General features: G+C 32.8%; 1 protein-coding gene across 6 annotated transcripts in view; it reads right to left on the reverse strand.

Moving 5' to 3' along the window:
• The window catches only part of LRCH2 (leucine rich repeats and calponin homology domain containing 2), a 123,544-nt gene that overhangs the window by 38,715 nt on the left and 60,690 nt on the right, over positions 1 to 24,139 (reverse strand). For 2 of the 6 annotated variants that reach the window (XM_055375569.2, XM_055375572.1), the window contains exons 6-15: positions 20,709 to 20,842; positions 16,681 to 16,768; positions 16,272 to 16,383; positions 15,989 to 16,086; positions 15,836 to 15,894; positions 14,107 to 14,214; positions 7,025 to 7,090; positions 3,634 to 3,753; positions 464 to 512; positions 269 to 385 (exon numbers count right to left, since the gene is read on the reverse strand). In XM_055375569.2, coding sequence (XP_055231544.1) covers positions 269 to 385; positions 464 to 512; positions 3,634 to 3,753; positions 7,025 to 7,090; positions 14,107 to 14,214; positions 15,836 to 15,894; positions 15,989 to 16,086; positions 16,272 to 16,383; positions 16,681 to 16,768; positions 20,709 to 20,842 — 951 coding nt within the window. The remainder of the gene's footprint in view (positions 1 to 268; positions 386 to 463; positions 513 to 3,633; positions 3,754 to 7,024; positions 7,091 to 14,106; positions 14,215 to 15,835; positions 15,895 to 15,988; positions 16,087 to 16,271; positions 16,384 to 16,680; positions 16,769 to 20,708; positions 20,843 to 24,139) is intronic. The other 4 variants (XM_004064740.5, XM_004064741.4, XM_055375570.2 and 1 more) reach the window with 3 other exon arrangements.

The raw sequence follows: 24,139 nt of genomic DNA on the forward strand, positions 1-24,139 counted from the left end.
TTGCTACAACTAGCAGTGCAGCAAACATTCGTCTATCTTGCAAAGTATTTGGTAAATCATAATTTATATTTATCTACTCAATTATTCTCAATTACTGAAACCTTATGGATATAATTAGATTGTATTACCCCATATATGTGAGAAATCAAAATAACACATTTACTACATTTAACTAGAGAGTTACAGTCTACCTTATTAACTCAAAACAAAACTGACAAAATAAAAACTAATAATTACAAAGTAAATTTAAAAACTAAATATAGAGTACCTTGAAATATTCTTTTCTAATCTGTTTGCTCCGCCTCCTTTCTTCACTCTGCCAGATTATAGGGTGAGATTCTGGCCACGGTTGTTCATCTATTTGATCTTTCTGATTTTCTAAGGGCTATAATGAGACAATTTATTTTAACTAAATAAAAGAGAACAAAATGATAGATATAATAGTAATTTAATTTCTTCTTACCTGCCAGGTGAGGGGTGATAATGGTGAATTAACTTCATCTGCTGAGACACTAAAAAATTAAAGATGCCTTAATACATTAAAATATTTAGAATAAATCCTTAAATATATATTATGAACCTTATGATGTTATCTTTTTAAAAACATTGTAAAGAATTTACCCATGTCTACACTTTGGCCTAACAACATAAAACTTAAAGTTGACAGAAATATATTTAAGTTTCTAAAACCTGTTGCTCTACAGGAAATATCAAAATGGGTTTATTCTATGTAGGCCCTATGCATAGGTCTATTCTAAGGAATTCCCAGAAGCTAAAATAAGTGAAATATCTAAAGATATATTGTCAAAGGACAGACAGGATATTTATTATATTAAAATAATTAACAAAGACTAAAAAAAACTAATAATTTCCTTCGTCTAAATGCCAAAGAGCTCAAGCGAGTAGTTATTTTTGCCTACTGAATTACTGATTATGAGATGCAACCTGTTCATTCTAACAAAACAGGGGCTATGAAGGAAACTATTTTCATCTAATTTTTTGTTGTTGAGATAAGGCAGACTATGCATGCTGTTGTTAGATGGCAATTTTGAACAAGGAGTTCCTGTGGAAAAAATATATAAACAAAATGTCCACTGAAGCTGCTATAACTTAACACTATTGTGGAATTTCTGTATAGTGCAATAACGAAAAGAAAATAAAAATTGGATATAAAGATCCAATTTTTAAAATTTATAGAACACATGATTATCCAAGAGAAAAAGACAAAAAATCTATTATTATAAGAGGTAAGGTTACCAGTTAAAGAAAAACATAGAAAAGTTAATAGCTTTCCTACATATCAACTACAATGAGTTAAAAGATATATTAGAAAAAAATGCTATTCATAAAAGTAAAGAAAAGTATAAAATACCTAGGAAGAAACTTAACTATACTTCTACAAGACCTACATGAAAAAACTACAAATGTCTAGTAAGAGACTTGAATAACCAAAAGGTTCTTGGATAGATAAGTATTACAGGTATAACTTCTCTTTCAACTTAATTAATAACTGAAATGAACTGTAATAATAATTTTTTTAACTCAAGAAGTATTTTTTGGTTTGTTTTAAACATTTGACAAAGGAGTTCCAAAGTTAATTTGGAAGAATGGATGATCGCGAAGAGAAAAGTTATATAATAAAGAGGACTTCTCAACCCTCCTTTCTACTAGCTCCAGAATCTACAGATTTTTCAATGGAAGAGGAGTACAGGACCACGAGTATAATAACTTCTGAAAAAAATGACATTTAAGATCATTGTGAAAGTAATGGCTTATATAACAAGTAGTACAGAGACACCTGATTGATCACGTGTAAAATATACACTGAAAGAAAGAATAAAAAAGGGGGAGGAGACACAGTGAGAAAAAGGTGGGGGAGGAAGAAAACTAGATTCCTTACCTCATACCAAATATCAAAATGAAAAATTAAAAGATTTAAATATAAAGAAGAAATCACAAAGTATCAGAAAAATACAGGCAGTAATTTTTTAAATATTGGAATAGAGACAGCCTATGGGACAAACAATCAAAATTAAATACTAACAAATTTGAACACATAAAATGTAAAAACTAGACTTTGCTAGTGGCCAAGATAGACTGACAGTGACCAGATTTATATCCTGACTGAAAAAACTAAAAGAATGGGCAAAATATTTAAAATTATGCCTTCCATGACATTGAATATTAGGCAAAAAATGACATTATCCTTTAGAGATGAGTAAGAAGGTAAATCCCATAACTGAGCCAAGTTGCTGCATGGAAAGAGTTTCCAGTCCACATCCCAGGAGAAAAAAACTAAGGCAGAGTCTAGCAGGCCCAGAATTCAGGAGACAGAGCTGGAGCCAGGGAGAAAAGGGCAGAGTGAGTTCATACCACACAGTAACAAACAAAAGGGCAATGCACAGAGAAGGGAAAGAGATCTACAGAGGCATCCCTCAAATTTTCATCTGAGCGTACTGATCATTGAACATGTATGTGAGGAAACTACCCTAGGCAAAAGGATAAAATTACCCTCAAAGATTAGAGGGAATAATTCCCAGATTCTCAGAGGACCAGGAGTAGTAACCAGTTCCCACCAGCTAAACTGGAAAACCTCATAATTCACAGGACATCCAGTAGAGAAATGTCTTGCCTCATTAAGGGGACAAATTTATTCCTAGACTAAATGCTGCACTGGTCCCACATAAATAAATTATAAAACCAAGTCCCAAAATATCAAATTATTTCCAAGTAATTTAACCATATCCCAGAACAAAAGTCAAAAATATGTATAATAATACAATATCCACACTCAAGAATGTAAAGTACACAATGTCTGTCATTTAATCAAAAATTCAACCAAGCAATGTTCAAGAAGCTAAAGGAAAAGACTGAACATGTTAAGTACAGACATAATCAAACTTCTAGAAATAAAAAGTGCAACATCTGAAATTAAAACAAACTGGATGGAATTAACTGCAGATTAGACATTTCACAAGAAATGACTAGCAAACACAAAGACAAAGCAGAAGGACTTGCCAAAACCCAACACAGACAGAAAAGTATTAAAGAATGAATAGAACATCAATGTTCCATGGCAAACTTCAAGTGGCCTAATTGGAGTTCCATAATAGAAGAGGTCAAATGATAGAAAACATATCTGAAGAAATAAGGGCCCCAAAATTTCAAATTTCATGAAAATAAACCCACAAATTCAAGAAGCTCAATGAACTCCAAACAAAAGTAACATGAAGAAAACTACACCAAGATCTATCACCATCAAATTACTTAAAACGAGTGATAAAAAATGTTACAGACACCCAGAGGAAAAAAGGACACATTAGGCAAAGTAAAACAAGATAAGAATATTCTCATAGAAAACAGTACAATCCAGAGGATGGTGGAGAAACCTCTTCAAGGTACTCGAAAAAAACTAAAATGTCAAACTAGAATTGTGTATGAGCCAAAATATCTTTCAAAAACGAAGGTGAGCTAGGCATGGTAGCTCATGCCTGTAATCCCAACACGTTGGGAGGCCAAGGAAGGAGGATTCCTTGAGACCGAGAGTTCAAAACCAGCCTGGGCAACATAGTGAGACCCTGTCTCTACAAAAAAAAAAAAATGTTTAAGTTGGCTGGGTGGGATGACACATGCCTGTGGTCCCAGTTACTTGGGAGGCTGAGAGGTGGGAGGATCACTGGCGTGCAGGAGGTCAAAGCTGCAGTGAGCTGTGATGGCGCCACTGCACTCCAGCCTCGGTGACAGAGCAAGATCCTGTTTAAAAAAAAAAAAATTTTTAAAAAGACTTTTTCAGACATAGAAAAGCTAAAAGCATTCAATCAGCAGACCAGTAGTAAAATTATGTTAAAATTTCTCTTTTAGGCAGAAAGAAAATGATACACATGTAAATATGAATCTACACAAAAAATAAAGGGCACTGGAGATAGTAACTAAGGGATTGAACACATAAAAGACATTATCCTGATTATCTAAATGTTCTTAAGAACAAATAACTGTTTAAAGCATAAATAACAACTTGTTATGGTACACATAACAGATACATAAAAAGTAAAATGTATGACAACACACCAAGGCTAAAAAGGGAAAAAAATAAGTATACTGTTCTAAGGTTCTCACATGACACACGAAATGGCATAATAGCACTTGAAGATAGACTGTGATAAGCTAAATATCATACTCTAACCCCTAAAAAAACCATTAACATAACAAAAAGTTACAGCAAATAAGCCCACAAAGGAAATAAACAAAAATTTTTAAATATAATTCAAAAGACAACAGAGAAGGAGGAAAAATGAATAAAAAGGATAGAACAGAAAGAAAACATACAGCAAACCTCAAAATATCATTAATTACAAAAACATAAATGATTTTTAACATTGCAATTAGAAGGTAGATTGTCAGATTCAATAAAAAGCAGGAAGATACTACCATATGCTAACCATAAGAAATGCGCTTTCTCTACAAAGACACAAATCAGTTAAAAGTAAAAGGATGGAGAAACATGCATCATGCTAATACTAAACAAAAGAGAGCTGGACTGACAATATTAATATCAGAAAAGTGGACTTCAGAGCAGAGAATATTATCAAGAATATAAAGAAAAGTCATTTCAGAATGACAGTACAAATTCACCAAGAGGACAATACAATCCTAAACATTTATATATCTAATAATAGAGCTTCAGAATGTATGAAGGAAAAATTATAGAACTGCAAGGAGAAAGATAAATCTACAATTAGTGTTGGAGATTTCAATAACCTTCTCTTACTAACTGATAGAACAAGAAAACAGAAAATAGGTAAGGTATTGAAGATTTAAACAATACTATCAACCAACTTGACATTATATAAGACTCTACCCAATAACCACAGAATACATTTTTTTCCAAGTTCCTAAAGAACTTTTACCATGTTAGGCCATATTCTGGGCCATAAAAATACTCAATATATTTCAACAACAGAAAGTGCTTCTGACTACAACAGATGCAAACAAACAAATTACAAAAGAAGCAATATAGATAAGCAATAAAAACTTGAAATAATACTCATCATCACTAATTTAATCACTGAAATGAAAAATAAAACGTTTTGATATAATTTGTTCTTTTTAGAATGGCAAAGATTAAATAGATTGATAATGTATAGTGTTAACAAGTATGGAAGTAAAGCTATCCATGTGTTACTTGTGGGAATGCAAACATAAAAACTTCTGGAGACAACATATCAAAAGCTTTAAATGTACATTCATGTTTTAATCCATCAATAACATATCTTTAAGCATTTAAGTTAAGAAAATAATACAAGTGGGCCAGGTGTGTGGTGGCTCACACCTGTAATCCCAGCATTTTGGGAGGCTGAGGCAGGTGAATCACTTGAAGTCAGGAGTTCGAGACCAGCCTGGCCAACATGGTGAAATCTCATCTCCGCGCCACTGCACTCCAGCCTGGGCGACAGAGCAAGACTCTGTCAAAAAAAAAAAAAAAAAGAGAGAGAGAGAAAGAGAAAGAGAGGAAGGAAGGAAGGAGAATGCAAGTGTACAGAATATATAAAGTTCATCAAAATGTATATTTAGATTTAGTAGGTATATAAAACCATCACTATAATATTAAGTGAAAACTGCATATTACTAAATAGTATACTCAGTATGATCTCATTTTTGTTAACAGAAAGTATGTGAGATTTTTCTAAAGGTGGGGAAGGGGTGGGGTGTGCTCACCCATGTACTGCTGAAAAAAGTCACAGAATTTAAAATATATTCCCATAATTTAATGTGTTTTGATACGTGCAGCAAACCATCAGAGCACATGTATACCTAGTAACAAACCTGCAGATTCTACACATGTATCTCAGAACTTAAAGTATAATTTAAAAAAAGAAAAAAAAGTTAAGGTCATATAATACTTCTTAATATCAGAAAAAGAATACCCACAAAGCTATTTCCCTTTTGAACAAAAAAGAAGGTTAGAATTGAAAAAGGAACGGCTGAGATACAAAAGAAAGGAAAAATAAGAAAGTCCACAATAGTAATAACTTAGTTTAACAACTAATAACATACGTGACACTTTCTGTGTGCTAATCACCGTCATAAGCAATTTACTACATTAACCCATTTCATCCTTACAGTAACCATGAGGTAGACACTGTTATTATTCGTGTTTTATAGAAGGGGTAAATGTGGCTCAGAGTAAGCTAAATAACTTCCCCAAGAGAATGAAGAAAGAAGTTCTGTTCCTAAATGCAAATGGTGCCAGTGGGGGAATGTACAAGATGAAGCTCTCAGGGTAAGCAGAAACCCACTTCAATCTTATGGGTTAAGTTAAATATTTTAAGGTTTATTCTAAAAGTTGTAAAGAGTCATTAGAAGATAATAAATGGGAGTCACAAGTAAGATTTATGTTTCAGAATTATCACTCTTCCATTGTGCAGAAGACAGACTTAAAGCTAGGCAAACCTGAAAAAAAGGAGCTATGTCTGGGGACTGTTGGAATAAGCCAAGCAGAAAAAGACTGGGCCTGAACATTCTCAGAGGACTGACTCAGGAGTTGAGTCTAATCTAAATTCAAACCATCAAAAAGAATAAATAGAAACTTTCAAGGTCTTCTGGTTCTCAGGAATTCATATATGTGGATTTATATCATGTATTCACATAGAAGAATTTAGTAACACCCAATTGAAAAGAAATGAAAACATAAACAGTATCATAGAGAATAAACACAATCAATGATAAAGAAACACATTATTCCTGGCAAGAATAGCAATATAATAAATGTTCACTGAATGAAAAAATAAATGATTCTATCATCAAGACAAAAATGCATCTATGAGCAAAAAAGATCAGCATTTTTTATTTTGCTTACATCAAAAGTAAATTTAACTCATGTTCTAAAACATTTCCTATTTAAATTATCTAGTTATATTAAATCTGTATCACTTATTTAATTAAAGCCTATATACAAAAACATCACTGTCAAAGGATCAATACTCATTATAAAATATTAAATGTAAAAACTAAGATATTTTTATACCTCTTTTCACATTCCACACTTTGTTTTGGCTTGTTTCTCATCACAGAAGTTGAATGATTAAGAATCCTAGAAGTAAATCAACACATTAATTCCCAAATCTATTAAGAATATTACATCACATGATATAAAAAAAATCTCTAAAATAAACTGCATCTGGTCCTTGAAGATCTTTGCTAGAAAATAATATTTAAATATTATTTAGATCAGATGCCCATAAGTGTACTATTTTATAACAAAATGAAGCTCGGCAACTTTTCCATGCATCTTCTTTTATAAACCCTTTCTCAAAGTTTGGATATCTTCCACCCATGCTATTATTGCCCTTTGCATATCTAACTTTTGGCTGAGATAGAAGATAAAGAGATACAGAGGTACCATCGTGACTGATTTATTTTTCCCAGCACAGCAAATGATATGAGGTGTGTTTATGTAATACATAGTTATTTTGCCAAATGAAAAACTTTAATTCTAAATGCAAAATCAGCGCTCCAGTTCAATTCTTTAAAAAAACACAAGTTTCTTAAACTTTTAATAACTAAATAAAACCATTCAAAGAAAACCAAAGAAAGAAAATGATGAACCATTATGAGAGAACTATTTCTACATAATGTTACATAATTCTAAGTATTAATCTCAAAGTCAAAAGTAATGAATTACTGTCCTTAACATAAGGAACTATACTTAAGAGTTCTTAATGTTACTATACATAAATATAATTTTCACTTTTAAAATTTAATATAAGTAAAATCTCGGCCTTTTATTCAAAATAAAATATCCAGATGTCAACTGCCAAAAGAATATAGAAATGGATTTTAAATAAAAGCTATATATTGACTAATAAAATACATAATGAATTAAATATAAGTTGGTAATTACAGAAATATGGTTAGCATAAAGAAACCAAAGTCCATTACGCTGGATTTCTCACTAGCGTGGATCTAGTAGGGCCTCACTAGGAAAAAGTGATAATGAGATGCAAAGGACAAGTATCACACACCAATCAGTGTAGCTTTGGGCTAAACAATTTCAGAATTAAGGACACTTCTTCTTTGTATAGGCATGCATTAAAATTGCCTTAAATTCTTAAATACAGAAAAATTAAGGTAATGAAATATCTAAAACTATTAGGAAAAATATATTTTAAAAGAGTGATTTTTTTTTTAAAGAAGAGACCACAGTAAGTACTACCCTGGGGGAAATTTCAGAATTATTGCAGGGGAGGGGACTCAAACTACAATGGCCTTCACTATGGTAAATTCTAACTCCTTCTCACCACACATTCATTAGCGTTGTGATTACGGTTGTGTATGAGTTATATTGAAACAGAAAAAAAAGTTGAGATCCACTTACCTATACAATATATTTTATGTACTTGAGAATTCACCTATGTAAAATTTTGCTATGTTCATTATTTTATGATTTACTCTGATACCAAAAGTCAAAACAAACATCTATTCTAATTAAACATCTAGATTATTAACATACTTCCCTAATCCAGTTACTAGTACTTATTTTAAGTAAAAGACTATACAATTCAGCTATGTCAACCTGGCCCCATAATACTTGAAGGCTTCCACAAACTCTAGATACCTTGATTCATGTCCTGTTGCTCTGGTCCTCTGGAAGAGTTTATCACTGAATGATGCTCCTACAACTTAAAGGCCTCTGTCTGTATTCATATTTCACATAAATCAACCAAACCAAAAGATGGGAGATGTTTTTGGAGAGACAGGGTAGTCATTTGTAAAGAAAGCAGAAACAAAAGAATACATAGATTTCAAGGACTGAGAGATCTACCTAATTAGTTATAACAAGCTAGAGGTTAACATGATGCTCCTCAAATTGAAATGTTCACATGATCAGGGAAAAATCATAATAAAACAGGTAATGTCCATAATTTCTATAATTCTAAAACAAAATTATAAACTTCCTAAACCTAGTTTTGCTTTCCATGATCCTTAATTATACTTTAATTATAACTTTTCACAATTGCTTTTTGTTATTTAGCTGTATCACATAGTAATTAGAAGCACATCTTTCCACAATAAAGAAAAACTCTGAAGACACACCTAAAAGCAAATAAAATAATTACTAAAAGGAAAGACACAACAGAAAATACTACAGCGTAAGTTAGCAGGAACAAACATGCAATGGGAACCAGTTAAATGAAGCTATTTACTGCAAAATCACACATATATTTTAATCCTTTCTTTGGAATAGTAACTAAACAAAATTTAAGAAGCCAGCTAAACATCTACTTATTACGCCCCCAAAGAAAATCAGTATAAGAAAAAGAGCAGTAGCCACCTTTTTAACACTAACATAAATGAGTAAGACTCATGGAAATTTGTAAAACTGGCTCAATAATTAATAATACATATCAACTTTTTTGTTTTTCAACAGAATTTCCTTTTTTATTATCAAGTTAATATTAAGAATATTCTAATAGTATCATTTTATTCTCAGTTCCTTCCTTGATTTTTCTTGTTCTAAAAAACATGCTCCCTTTTGTCAATTTTATTTTATTTTGGTAAGAACATTTAACAAGAGATCTACTCTCTTAACAAATTTTTAAGTATACAATACTGTATTGTTAATTATAGGCACAATGTTGTACAGCAGATCCCTAGAACTTACTCATCATGCAACATTATTTTTAAGATAATGATTTTTTTTCAAGACTTGTTTTTATTTCCCAAAATAATAGTGAAGGTAAAATTAGAACTTGATGAATAGCTATTTAAATATAGTCAAAGTCATTGATTCAGAGTGACTTCAATACACTCAGATGCAAGTAGAAATAATAATCCAATATTTTGACAGGGGATGATAAAGACTGTTTATCAATTTAAAAAAAAATTCAGGCCCGGCACGGTGGCTCACGCCTGTAATCCCAGCACTTTGGGAGGCCAAGGCAGGCGGATCACGAGGTCAGGAGATTGAGACCATCCTGGCTAACATGGTGAAACCCCGTCTCTACTAAAAACACAAACAATTAGTCGGGCGTGGTGGCGGGCGCTTGTAGTCCCAGCTACTCGGGAGGCTGAGGCAGGAGAATGGCGTGAACCCGGGAGGCGGAGCTTGCAGTGAACCGAGATCACGCCACTGCACTCCAGCCTGGACGACAGAGTGAGACTGTCTCAAAAAAAAAAAAAAAATTCAACAATAAACTGTAAACATAAAGTAGCTTAATCTACACATCTTAATCAGACAAAGTGGAGGCAGTCTTCTAAACAACTAGGCTTCAGACTTTAAAACCTTATGAGTTACCAATTTGATGGTTTATTTGCTGATCTCTTTTCTCACCCTTTTCGAGTATTAATTCTGTACAATATCCTCTTGCTGCTCCTCTAGGATAGTTTCATGTACCAAGTACTGGCATAAAGTTTCTTAAAGAATCAAAGACATTTTAAAAAATAATATGAACTGCCAGGCGTGGTGGCTCACACCTGTAATCCCAGCACTTTGGGAGGCTGAGGCGGGCAGATCACGAGGTCAGCAGTTCGAGACCAGCCTGGCCAACATAGTGAAACCCTGTCTCTACTAAAAATACAAAAATTAGCCAGGCATGCTAGCGCATGCCTGTAGTCCCAGCTACTTGGGAGGCTGAGCCAGGAGAATTGCTTGAACCCGGGAGGTGGAGGTTGTGGTGAGCTGTGATTGCACCACTGCACTCCAGCCTGGGCAACAGAGTGAGACTCCGTCTCAAAAAATATTAAAAAAAAATAAATTAAAAAATTAAAAATATATATGAACTAAGCAAGTGGCAAAACTGCCATAAGGAAATCATCACTGAACTCAATGTAAGCTGTTTTTTAATTACCTCTAGTTTGGGAGAAGATACATGGCTTCATTTAGCTGAGAGCTAACATTGCATTTGTCTTCTACTAGTAGCAAGTTAAAGAACAGTTAAGTAATATACAGTCAAAGTAGCAGTCCTGGATGATATTTCCTGGTAGGCGAGGGTAATCTTAATCCAGTTAAATTATTTTTAATCAAGACTAAAAACAAACAAAATTTACAATAATTAGTTTAAAACCTAAAAAGAGACGTTACAACTCCTGGCCTACAATTTTAAATAGCATTTCAGATCCTTCACTAATATATTTGGAATATAAGACACAATAATACAGCATGAAAAGGAAAATCCACAACCAGAGAAGGTATAAATTATATCAAATCCACTGTAGGATATATTCTCATATAGGATTACACTTAGATTTTTGGTCTCATTCAAATTCAAGTATTGTGACAGTAAACTAAAAATTTTAAGTCCCTAAATCTAAAAGATCTAAGTAATAGCAACATATTGTAGAAGGAAGAAAGATTATTTAATAGAAAAAATATTAGATTTAGCATTTAAAAATTGTGAGATCCAGTTTAAGTTCAGGCATTAACAGAATTGGCTAGGGATCTAAAATTCTCCATACGTTATAAATTTTAAAAGTAAAATGTGCTCTTTGGCCGGGCGTGGTGGCTCACGCCTGTAATCCCAGCACTTTGGAAGGCCGAGGCGGGTGGAACCCCTGAGGCCAGGAGTTTCAGACCAGCCTAGCCAACATGGCGAAACCCCGTCTCTACTAAAACACAAAAAAAATAGCCGGGTGTGGTAGCACACACTGGTAATCCCAGCTACTTGGGAGGCCGAGGGATGAGAATGACTTGAACCCAGGAGGCAGAGGCTGCAGTGAGCCAAGACTGTACCACTGCACTCTAGACTGGGCAACAGAGCAAGACTCTGTCTCAAAAAAAAAAGTGCTCTTTACTTTATGATCATATTATAAATATTTTAATGTCTGCAAAAATTAGACATACTTATCACAACAATGTCACTGTATATTAATATTTAATCTAAAAAGTTCTTATATTAGTATGTACTAACATCTAAAAAGGATGATAAAGAAGAGAATTAGAAAAAGAAATTACTTTTGCATACATCTTGAAGAACAGCAGAAGTTTTTTTTAGGGAGAACATATAATTTTTTAACTAATTTCTCCTACTAGTTTTAAATGTATTGATTTAATTTTCAAGCAGTCAATCAAAAATATTATGTATTTACTAGGTATAAGGCACAGTGCTAGATGCTATTTTGTACTGATTACAAAACTATCACAAAAATAAAACCAATGAAAGATAACTATTCAGTCAATGTTGTACCTAGGCTAGAAAGAATAATTTAAGTCACATGGATAGATGAAAAACTAATATGCTAATAAGAAAATGGAAATACAGAAATATCGTATATGGCAATGTAAAAATCTATAATTATGCACTCAAATGCTATTCCTAATACCACGAGAAAAATGGATATGCCTGTCGGTTTTTTTTTTTTTTTTTTTTTTGAGATCTGTCACCCAGGCTGGAGTGCAGTGGCATGATCTTGGCTCACTGCAACCTCTGCCTCTCAGGCTCAAGCGATCTTCCCACCTCAGCCTCCCAAGTGGCTAGGACCACAGGTGCACACCACCATGCCCGACTAATTTTTTGTATTTTTGGTAGAGACGGGGTTTCGCCATGTTGCCCAGGCTGGTCTTGCACTCCTGAGCTCAAGCGATCCACCCACCTCGGCCTCCCAAAGTACTGGGATTACAGGCATAAACCATGGCACCCAGCTAGCTGTGGGTTCTTAAAAAAACAATATTATCTTCCCATAACGATAAATACAATTCTTTCACCTGCTAGGTAGAGGAGACAGAAACTTTTTAAGCTCCACGGAACAGGTGGTGGCTTGCTTCATCAAACTTTTTAAATCACAGGGCAATCAACACTTAAATTATATTGGAGGGGGAAAAACAAACACAGACTCATAAGTAGCCAATTTTTAAAAGGCCCATTAGAAAGGAATCACAGGAAAAGTTGAAAAGATAAACATCACAGAAAAAGCAGACAGAAAGTTACAGCAGAAGAAAAATGTGAACTGCTGATGAAGATACATTCGATATGAAAGGAATAAAGGTTAGTGATTTTCTAGTATGATTTTGTATATCTATAAATGTAGCAACTGTGCAAAAAAGACACTTAGGCAATTCAGCTTATTAGCTATTATATAGATTGCCCCTAAAAAGTGGCCCCTAGAAACCATATATTTGTCATTTGATAAGTTTTAGTTGTATTTTTCAATGTACATTTAAACAAATGCCAGTATATTTAAATTTGAAACTTCCCAAAACATGGTCATATTAACCATAAACATTTATTATTTTGAATAAATGAAATAAAATATTTTACTTATCCATGTTAAATGCACCAAAATTATTCTCTTTTCTCAAAGCAAAAAAAAAAAAAAAAAACACTCAGATCTTTATCATTTCAAAACTATAAATGTAGTCCTCTCAGTACATGAAGATGGCAATAACAGCTGACCCTCAGCAGCATATGGAACTTTTCCTGCATTAGAAGTGGACATGTCTTGATTTTATTCTCATTCACACAGTACCCTTCTCATTGCCAACAACATGTACTTGAAGAAAGCCTAACCAAAAGATGAGGAAAATGGTCTTTGACCAAGAAACAGACCAAAGTGAGCCAGTGACCCTCAAATCATCATACTGATTTAATCAACTCTTGTAAAATTCAACTCCATTCTAAGGAGTTTAGACGTATGCCAAGTTTGGAATCTGAGTTTTAAAAAGCACGTTATATTCATGACATGTACCTAGAAAAAAAATGCTTACAATGTAAATAATGCTACTGTGAGCTAAAATTAATATCAACAAATAAATCAGTTATTAAGATTCAGCACACACACAGGAATAAAAAAGAAATACCTAGGCAATATTAAATATAGTGACTATATATATGAGTACATTCTGTTAGTTGTAAATGTAATTTTATATTCCCGTCCTAAGTATTTCCTATTGCCTTTTAGTACAGGTTGAGTATCCCTTATTTGAAATGCTTGGGATCCGATTTCAGATTTTTGAATGAGGGATACTCAATCTGTAGTTAGTCCCTTGAGATAGATCTTAAGAGGGCACTATTGTTTACTCAAAACTTCATATACTTTATTTGATAATCTTTAAATAATCAATTTAATGATTATAAAATTTGCCAATTCAAATCTCATTACTGAAAGGAATACCTGTTCTTCTGTTCTTGCTGCAATAACTGAGCAGCTATTTTCCTCAAATCAGTTACTTCCTTCAAATCATCATCCTCTTCCTCTGCCAGTAACTGTTCTTTCTCAAGTCTGAAAGGTGACACAAACATGGTTATCCAAAAAGTAAGGCAGACTACATTTTATGCCAGCTTCCAGAAATAGAAACCATTTTTGTTTTTAACACCATATGAAAGTTAAAATCCTAGGTCCTTCTTTTAAAATGCTAAAATAAGAAATAAGGAAAACTTCTGTGTTCTCTACTCATTATGAAATGTAGCATACTGGCTGTATTAATATAATTAATGACTAACAAATAATAGCAAAGTATATAAACCATTTTTTAAATTTCTGAAATGTGTAATGGTTAATAGTAATCTAAAAATGTATATTCTCCAGCCTTCAGTATAAAAAGGACTGCAGAGTTCTATATGGCCTGTCTTAATACATAAATTTAAAATATTGTAAAATTTTGTCATTTAATTGCACCATCCTGTTTTTATCAGTTTATTGATTTTGATTTTAAAAATCTGTATATGTCTAAATAAAGAAAATCCAAAATAGGTTCAAATAAGATTGGCAAATTTGCGTGAAAATACTAATATGTCATCTTTATAAAAGAGAACAAAAAAATTTTAAAATAGTTATCCAAACTCTAGTCATTTTATCTTTAGATTTCACTTTAAAAACAGTATCAAACCATGAATCTTTGTGACTTTACCACGTCGTACATGCTACAGGTGATTCTCAAGTTTAAGCAACTGACCTCATTAGATGAGGTGAGAAAGTAAAAGAATGAAATCTAAACAGTTCAAGACAAAGCAATGTACCTCCTTACAGGACATCAGAGATGATTAACTAATAACTGTGAAGTCATTTGGAGGAAGCATAATGTAGAGAAAAGAGAAAAGTTTAAAAATCAAAGAGAGCTACTTTCACACTCTAGGTACTAGTGGACACTAGCTAAGTGGTTTTAGGCATAAAACTTAGGAGTCTTTGAACTTCACCTTCCTCACCTGAAAAAATGAGGTCAGTATCTACCCTACAGGATTTTAATGAAGATAAAATGAGAAACATGGGAAAGCACATAGCACTAATCCTGGTATATGGTAGGTATTCACCAAATGTTTCTTCTTTCCTTTCTGCATCTATAAAGCAACCTGAAGGAGTAACTGAAAAAAATGTGGTAGGTCATATTTCATCATTTTATAAGATGAACGGTTCAAAAAAGATCCAAAGCACAATTATTTTAATAAAATATGGACATAAGTACCCTTAAAAGTCATAACCAGCATGACCAAATGGAAAGTATAGTAGAACAAGAGACAATACATCTGAGTTCCAGCCATTTAAAACTCCTGGTTTCAGTGTCTTAATTGGTAAAGTGATGTCAATACCATCTATTGTTATGGTTGTTACATAGCTCAAATGAAGCAATGTATATGACGGTATAGTTCTCCTCAATAATAATAATAGAAGTCATCATTACACTTCAGGGGTAAAAACAGTGCATATCCTACACTCAAACGCTTACTATAATTTTGTGTTTAATTGAGGAATACAGACAGATGTGAAGTATTTATAAATTAACTATCTAAACATAAGAGGTAAGTGAACAAAAAATTATATTTTTTTCAAGTACTCTTCCAAGTAGGAATATCTAATGAATGGCTCAAGGGCTTATAAATAACATTTCATTTTCATATGTGCTTACCTTTTTTCATCTTCTAATTCTTCATTTTTCCGAGATTTTTCAGAACATTTTTCTTTTCCCTTATATAAAAGAAAGTTAAATTTTAAATTGTATAGTCCACTTTTATAAGATCAAGAGAACATGTTATTAATATTTGTTCAAAGTTTTATTTACCTTAAAGAATGATACAAATGATCCAATATGTGCATTTCCCTGTTCAGGAACTGCTACATCTTCTGTGTTGGGGTCAACAAAATCATATACCTCCTGGTCTAGGTACAGATTAATATTTATTAGAAAATGTACATAGTAAACTGTATGCTTGACACTGCTGTCCTTAGAAAAATGTGTATTTTCTCAATGTAAGAGTTGGCTAAAGACAATATAATTTTTCAAAGCCCATTTTTAATGTGGGCTATGTACATGAAACAAAAATAGCAGGTACCATATGAATTACCTTTCTGAGAATCAGTCTTACTTCCTATTATGTGACTGTCATTTCTTGATATCTGCTCTCTATTTGATTCTGAGACTTGAGAATGAAGGCTGACTGTGTCATCATCTGATGGCTAAAAGGAATAAGCAAAAAGTACAAATGAGGCATTTTAAACTTATGATATGGATTATGTTACTTCAATTTTACATATGAATTACAGAATGTCTGCTTTACATCTCCAGTTTTCAAACCCAAAATTGACATAAGGTTTACTGCTCAGCTTTAAAAATCAGCATGCCCTTTTTTTCAGTTTTAGTCATAAAATGATCATATTTTCAAGCAAAATAAACTCAAGTATGCACAAGTGTCTCTATTTCAATGCTCTAATAAAATTGTAAAACAGAATGGATCAGCAATAGAAAATACTCACTTCTGTTGTGGATAATCGTTTCTCTCCATTATCACTTCCAATTCCAGAGTCAGGGCCATGATTTTTATTTGGATAAAAATCTTCCATACTATGGAAATAGAAATCCTAAGAGCAGTTAGGATTTTCTTCTTAAATAGATAATGCACACATGACCTAAAATTTCCCTAGATAATACAGAATATATACTTTTGATGTCTAAGATCCTTAATTAAGGACATGAGGAGAAAAATATCAGAACTCTTCCTACAAAACATTTTATTCATGCCACTCATGCAATATTGTTCCCTTCGTGTACTCTACAGTGTCAATTGTCAACAATAACCTATTATTTCTCCTCAGAGATTCAGAAAATCAGGCTGCCTTGTTAGAACATTATCTTGATGGAAGACCTGTTTTTCCCATTGGTTTGTCAAATTTCATCACAGAGCTTCGAAACATCTTTTAACTTCAATTTATATGCTTTACTCTTCATTGGCTCTAAAAATGTTTTATTTATATAAATAATGCCCATCTAATAAAGAGAGGATGTAAAAATGAAAGCTACAAAGTATTGAATATGCACTTTAATACTTTCAAATTCAATTTGTCCTTGCAAATTTCTGATTTACAAAATATGCCACCCAGGAAGCAAAGTATTTTTCACTTAATTTGCAATTTTACCACACAGTCTACAATGACCACTTATTATGTATGAGGAATTGTGCTAAATGTTTAAAAGACAAAACATTACATATTTATTGTGAAAAACTGTAGCAAATTGATGGTGTTTTCTCATTTTATATATGATAAAACTTTGACTGGAATGGATTAAGCAATTTATCCAAGGATACGCAACTTGCAGCCAGCAGTCCAAATTTGATCCCTCAATTATCTAGCACCAAAGTCCCTGGTGGTAATCACTATGTTATAATTCCTCTCCTAAAACCAGTTTCATGCTAAAAAAAAAAAAAAATAATAACAACAACAAAAAAAAACTGATTTTTGTACTTTTCAGAAGTATATGAATACATTTAGGGAATCACCTACCAAGTATCAAGTACTATGCTGAATGCTTAAGAGAAAATACATTTTTAAAACTTGCCTCCAAAGAGCTAGCTCTCAGCCTAGAGGAAAAATGAATGTGTTTAAATGTTTTGAAGACTATGACAAAGGTAAATACAAAGTGCTATGAGAAAAAAAAAAAAAGGTCAACTAATTCTCCTCGGTAAACTTAGGAAAGGCATCACTCAAGAATGTGGCATTTGAGCTTAGTCTTGTGGATGAAGAGGCAATAACTGTTAGCATTCATTGAGTGTCTATACTGTGTTATGTACTATGTTAGATGCACCTCATATTTTAGACATAATTCTTACAGTCTTGAAGTTATAATTATTATTTCTTTTTACAAAAAAAAAATAAAGCTTACAAAAGTTAACGTCCCGAGGGGAAAAATTATAACATTTGCTGTTTATCATTTATTGAACTAATTGCTAGGCACACATTTAATTCTCACAACTGTAGAAGTGGGTATGGTTAACATTTTAGGTATGGAAACAGGCTCAGAGAAGTTAAATAACTAACACAAGGCCACAGAGAAATTAAGTAGTTAAACCATGATTAGAGCCAAAATTCATCTGACTGCACTGCACAAAATACTCCATGTATTTGTAGTAAATGACAATGATGATAATAAGCTATTTGTTGAGGAAATGTTATAGGTAAGGCATTGCACTAAGTGCTCTACATACATTGCTTCATTTAATCCTGACAGCACCCGTGTAATTATTTTCTTTTTTACATATGAGAAAACTGAGGACCAGAGACATTAATACACAAGGACATACAGTTATTAAGAGTCATAAAAGGGCTTCAAAGCCATATTATGTCTGACTCCAAAAGCTGTTATATGTAAGTACTGTAGTGCCTATCTATGTATAATAAAGAGTTTACAAAACAGACAAGGCATGGAAGGGCATTCTAGGTAGTAAGAACCATACAGCCTGAGTATGAAAGTGGAAAGCACATACAAGAATTTTCTAAGTAGTTCAATACAGGCTGTGAGTGAGAAATTAATACAACTGACAACCCACTCTATAGACCTGCACTGTCCAATACAGTAAGTAGCCAGTAGCCATATACAGCCATTCCAAATCGAGACACACTATACACATAAAGTACATACCAGATTTCAAAGATTTAATATTAAATAAGCATGTAAAATATCTCACCAAGTTTTCACATTAATTACATGTTGAAATGATAATATTTTGGATATACTCAAATAACATGTATTTCTTTTCACTTTTTTCAAAATGGGTAACAAAAAATTAAAAATTATATATGTGGCTCACATTATATTTTTATTGGATGGTCCTGCTAGAGAATATCTCCAAAATATATCTTAATTCTGCCCATTTCTTTTCATCTGTACTGCAATTACTTTATTCTAGACCCCCTGATCTCTTGGCAGTACTACAACAATCCAACTGGTCCCTGTGCTTCTATTTTTGCTTACTTCCAATTTATTCTCCTATAAGCCAAAATAGTTTTTTTAAAAAAAATGAGTCAAATCATGTTATTCCCCCACTTAAAACTGTCCAATGACTTCCCACTGTACTTTAAGTAAAATTCAAACTTCTTACCACATCCTACAAAGCACCCACATGACTTGAGCTCTGACTGCCTCTCTAAAATCAACATGTACCACGTTTCCTTTCAGCTCCTCTGCTCCAACCACGCTGGTCTCCTTTCAGTTGTTTGAACACACAAAGTTCCTTCTTAACTTAAGGCCATGGCAATGTCATTCTTTCTGCCTAAGATGCTCTTACTTTGCTCTTCACAGAGCTGGCTTTTATTCATTCCCTGACGACACTCTTGAAATACATTCCTTCACAGCACAGAATACAATTTGAAATTTTATATGTGTGTGTATTTCCTTGCTTTGTTTATTCACTGACTCCTGCTCCACTACATTGTGAGCACCACGAGGCCAAGACCAACATATATGACATTCAACAAAACATAACTGAATCTACCAGTAGGCATTCAACTGATATTTGTAAAATAAATGACTAAAACAGTAAATGCCATTACTAAAAGTAAATTCATGTTAAAATAAATATAAAGCAGATTAATCGAGATTAGAATGCCTTAATTCCAATTTTTGGAGCCTTGTTTGGTCTAATACTGTTCATAATATTAAACAAAATAATCTTTAAGAACTGAATCTAATGTTTAGATACTTAATTCTACTTACAAAATAAAAATATTCAAGAAAAAGTCCTATTTGGGAATTCACAAACTTGTGCTGTTAACAATAGTACTTACTATATTGCCATTCAAAGCAATATAAAATTTATATATATGCAATGACAAATCTTTAAATATTTTAGGCAAGGGCATGGTCTAGCTTTCTGTAGTCTCACCCCATTCTAGGTTATTTTCTAAACTATTACATGGATTTATACTTTCATAAAATCTTTCAGACCAATCTACATCTTGAAAGGATGAATTAAAAACAGAATGTTCAATCTACTATCTCAAAATCTCATGAGGATCAAAACACTGAAATCATAAAGAACATCAAAGATGTTCATCAAAGATGATATATCATTATATGTCATTATGATATATAATCTTTGATCCAGACATAAAGACTATGATGAAAGGGAAAAGGTACTCCCCAAATGTCTTGCTCTTCCACCAACCTCAGTTCAAAGTCAAATTCTACTTGTTGTTACAAATGTACAATACAGTGATCACAAAATAAATTAACAGTTGTCACATGCTGAGAAATTAGTGTTTCCGTAATATAATGTCAAACATTTACATTTTTACTACTAAAACTTTAATGATTGAGAAAATGTCAAAAATATTCTAGTATCCTAGAACTTCATTCTATGATGGTGATATGTAGCTTCAGCCAATTATTTATTTTAGTGCGGGACCAATCAGCCTAAATATATTCGGAACACTCAAGATTAATAAGTATATTTCATAAAAAGAGAAGACAGCAATCATCAAATGAAACTGTAAGAATGTTACATTACCTGTCTGTGAGAGGCTGGGAGGGCATTCGTTTACTCAATGATGGAAGATCCAGGGAATCTGGTTTCTTATCCATTCTGCAACATGCTTGAATATTTAAGTACTTAAATATGTGCACCTTACCCTTTAAACATATCTGTCAATAAAAAATAAAGATTTAATTATATAGTTCCAAATATAAATGACATCTATCATTTTAAACCACTCAATAGTCTCAAATTACATTGAGACATCACAATCTTGATTGATACTTTGCATATTTAAATAATTTGTACTTCTGACACCAGGTGGAAAAATCTGACAACACTGATACCAACTAAAATTCTATTGCCATCTCTGTTCTTATTGAAAAAAGTTAATTTTTCTATATTTCACTAGAGTTTTCTTGTCAAAAGCAGAATGTACAAACTATTAAACAATATGAAGTTTACAACTCATAAAAGTGGCCTTTATTTGAAAAAATGAAAAATATATATTCATTGGAATGGTAAGAAAAGAACAAATAATCTATGTGATTCTTTAAAGTAATCTCATCAGAACCACTAAGATGTTTGGCATAAACCCTGGAGAAGGCTAATATAAAAAATATAAATATAGGAAAAATGAATTTGTTGAAAGGTACGATATTAGGCTGGTGAGACTGAAATAATAAAAGAAAACACTGGTCAATTCAACTAGAATAATATCCTAAGAAATTACTTTCGTTGGCCATAGAGAAAATGAATAATGAGGAATAAAATACTATGTGAGCAAAGATACTCTGCATAAAAACAATAGAAAATGAGAGGTAAGAAAACTGTAAGTCAGCTTTATCAAGGTTAATTACAGTCACTAAGTGACATCAAATAAATATTTCTCAAAATTCTAATAAAAAATGTAACATTTTATGGGCTCACACAAGCTTACCTCACATGCAAAAAAATCAGCAAAGAAAACAGTAAGACAACAACATTAAAAAGCAATTATCATTCCAGGTCCAAAAGAAGAATGTTTCTTAGATAATTCTAACAGACACTAGGTCTGACTTGACCACTGAAAAATTTCATTTAAAAGGAAAATTAAAACTTTTGAGCTATTAGAATATAAATATATTGCCAATTAAATGTTGTAAATATCACTGATTTTCTATTAATTATAAATTATTAATATTAAATACTATCAACTAAAATGTGCTAAAATTAAAATGTGAGGTAGTATTCTATTATATGTCCAAACTAAACAAAAATTTATCTTAATTACCAAATTAAGTGCTGGTAAATCACTCTCTTGTAAATTTTAACTTTTTATCATAGTACTTCATGTACACAGTTTTTAAATTTAAAAATAATTACAAAGCTGACAAGACATAATCCTCAATTCTACTTCTCCTTTTTTTTTGTTTTTTTTTGGTTTTTTTTTTTGCTTGTTTTTGGAAAACAGTGTCTCATTCTGTCACCCAGGCTGGAGTGCAGTGGCACAAACATGGCTCACTGCACCCTCGACATCCTGGGCTCAAGTGATCCTCCCAGATTAGCTGGGATGAAATTACAAGCACACACCACCATGCCCGGCTAATCTTTCTTATATTTTGCAGAGACAGGGTCCCACCATGTTGCCCAGGCTGTTCTCGAACTCCTGGGTTCAAGTGATCCTCCCACCTCGGCCTCACAAAGTGCTGGGATTACAGGCATGAACCACCGTGCCCAGCCCATTCTAATTCTTTCAATCTCTAAGATCAAATTCCCACTTTAAACTCTTTTAGTTTAATTTCTATTTGCCCTCATATTTATTAATAACATGCTTCTACTGCTATTTGTTTTAAATTTTCCAATGGTAGATTTATTGGAGTATCACTAAGGAAGATGAGGACTTGGATTTCTTACATTACCCACACCACCACCACCATCCCAGCCTCCCCGCTTCCTATCAATTCACATAAACATACTTCTCTCTTCAGAAGTATAACATAGTGGTTAAAGAGCATGGACTCTGCAGTCACACTGCCTTAGGTTGAATCCTGGCTCTAACCCATGCTAGCAATGTGACCTTGAACAAGTCATTTAACTTCTATGCCTCTGTTTTCTTACATGTAAAATGAGGATAAAATGAGGATAATGACAGTACTTGTTTTACAGGGTTAACATAAGAATTAAATGAGTTAATATATGTAAAGCATTTTCAACAGTGTCTAGAACACAGCAAATACTACATAAATCTCTGCTATTATAACTATGTCACAATTTTTCACTAAATCAAAATCTAGTATTTATATTATTATGACCAAGAAAATATTCACAGATAAACTCCACAGAGTAATATGATTACATTTTCTTTCTCCTGTAAGTTTTTGTTTTTCCTAAAGTAATTAATGGCCCCATTTTTTCTTTTGAAAAATTTTCTATATGCCTATTATAAATTCATTCTTGACTCTGACAGAAGTATAAAACATCTCTCCATGTGGACAAACATATCAAGTCATCTCTTACTTTCTTTTTTTTTTTTTTTTTTTTTGGAGACAACTCCTGTACTCCAAACTACTGACTGGCTGCTTACTAGGCCTATGCATATCTGTCAATCTCAGACATGAAGAATTCCCCTTTTTTTAGTTTACTCCCTCACTTTGGTATAGTACACCCTCTGCTAGCATCCTAAGAAAGGGTACATGGGAGTAAAAATTTCTAAGATCTTGCATGTTTGAAACCTTTTTCTACCTCACATTTGATGACAGTTTGAATGTAGAATGTTAGAAATACTCCCTTAGTCCTCGAAGGTATCATTCCAACATCTGCCAGTTTCCACAACTGCTGCTAGAAAGCCATGCTGATTAGTACTCCTATGAATATGCTCCATTTTTCCTCTTTATTTTTTTCTTTGAGCTTTATTAAAGTATGAGTTACAAATAAAATTTTTTTATATTTAAGTGCCATGTCCATCCCGCTTACCCTGACCCAATGACGGATGAAAGACGTACACTGACACAGATATTTTGCCTGTCAGTCTGGCTAAGGGGCTCTGCTGCCTGAGTCTGCAGCATCTGCCTCGATAAGCCGGGGAAGTTCGCATTTATTTAGTACTGATTAAATGACAAAGGTCTCGAGTAAACACCGCTAGAAGGTAATTAACACTGCCAACCCCTCGAGTAGAGAGCAATCATGCACTCACAGATGATAAAAGGTTGGGCTTAGGGCCACATGAGTAAACAAGCTATTTAGATAAACTCCCTTACATTCCTTTGTACCTACTTTAAACTATTAACTCAAGGTAAGAGGATTAGGCTGACTTCAGCTAAACCTTTTACTGAAGCTATGCAACACCCCCAGCCTTCCAAGAAGGTTTGTGTCTATTTCCTATAACTATCTTCATAACTTTTCTTCTATAATTTTTCCCACCACCCTGACTGAACTCCCACATTTAAGGTGTACAACATGATGCTTTGATATACAGTTGACCCTTG

Source organism: Gorilla gorilla, chromosome X, assembly GCF_029281585.2.
Source record: "Gorilla gorilla gorilla isolate KB3781 chromosome X, NHGRI_mGorGor1-v2.1_pri, whole genome shotgun sequence".
NCBI lineage: Eukaryota > Metazoa > Chordata > Mammalia > Primates > Hominidae > Gorilla > Gorilla gorilla.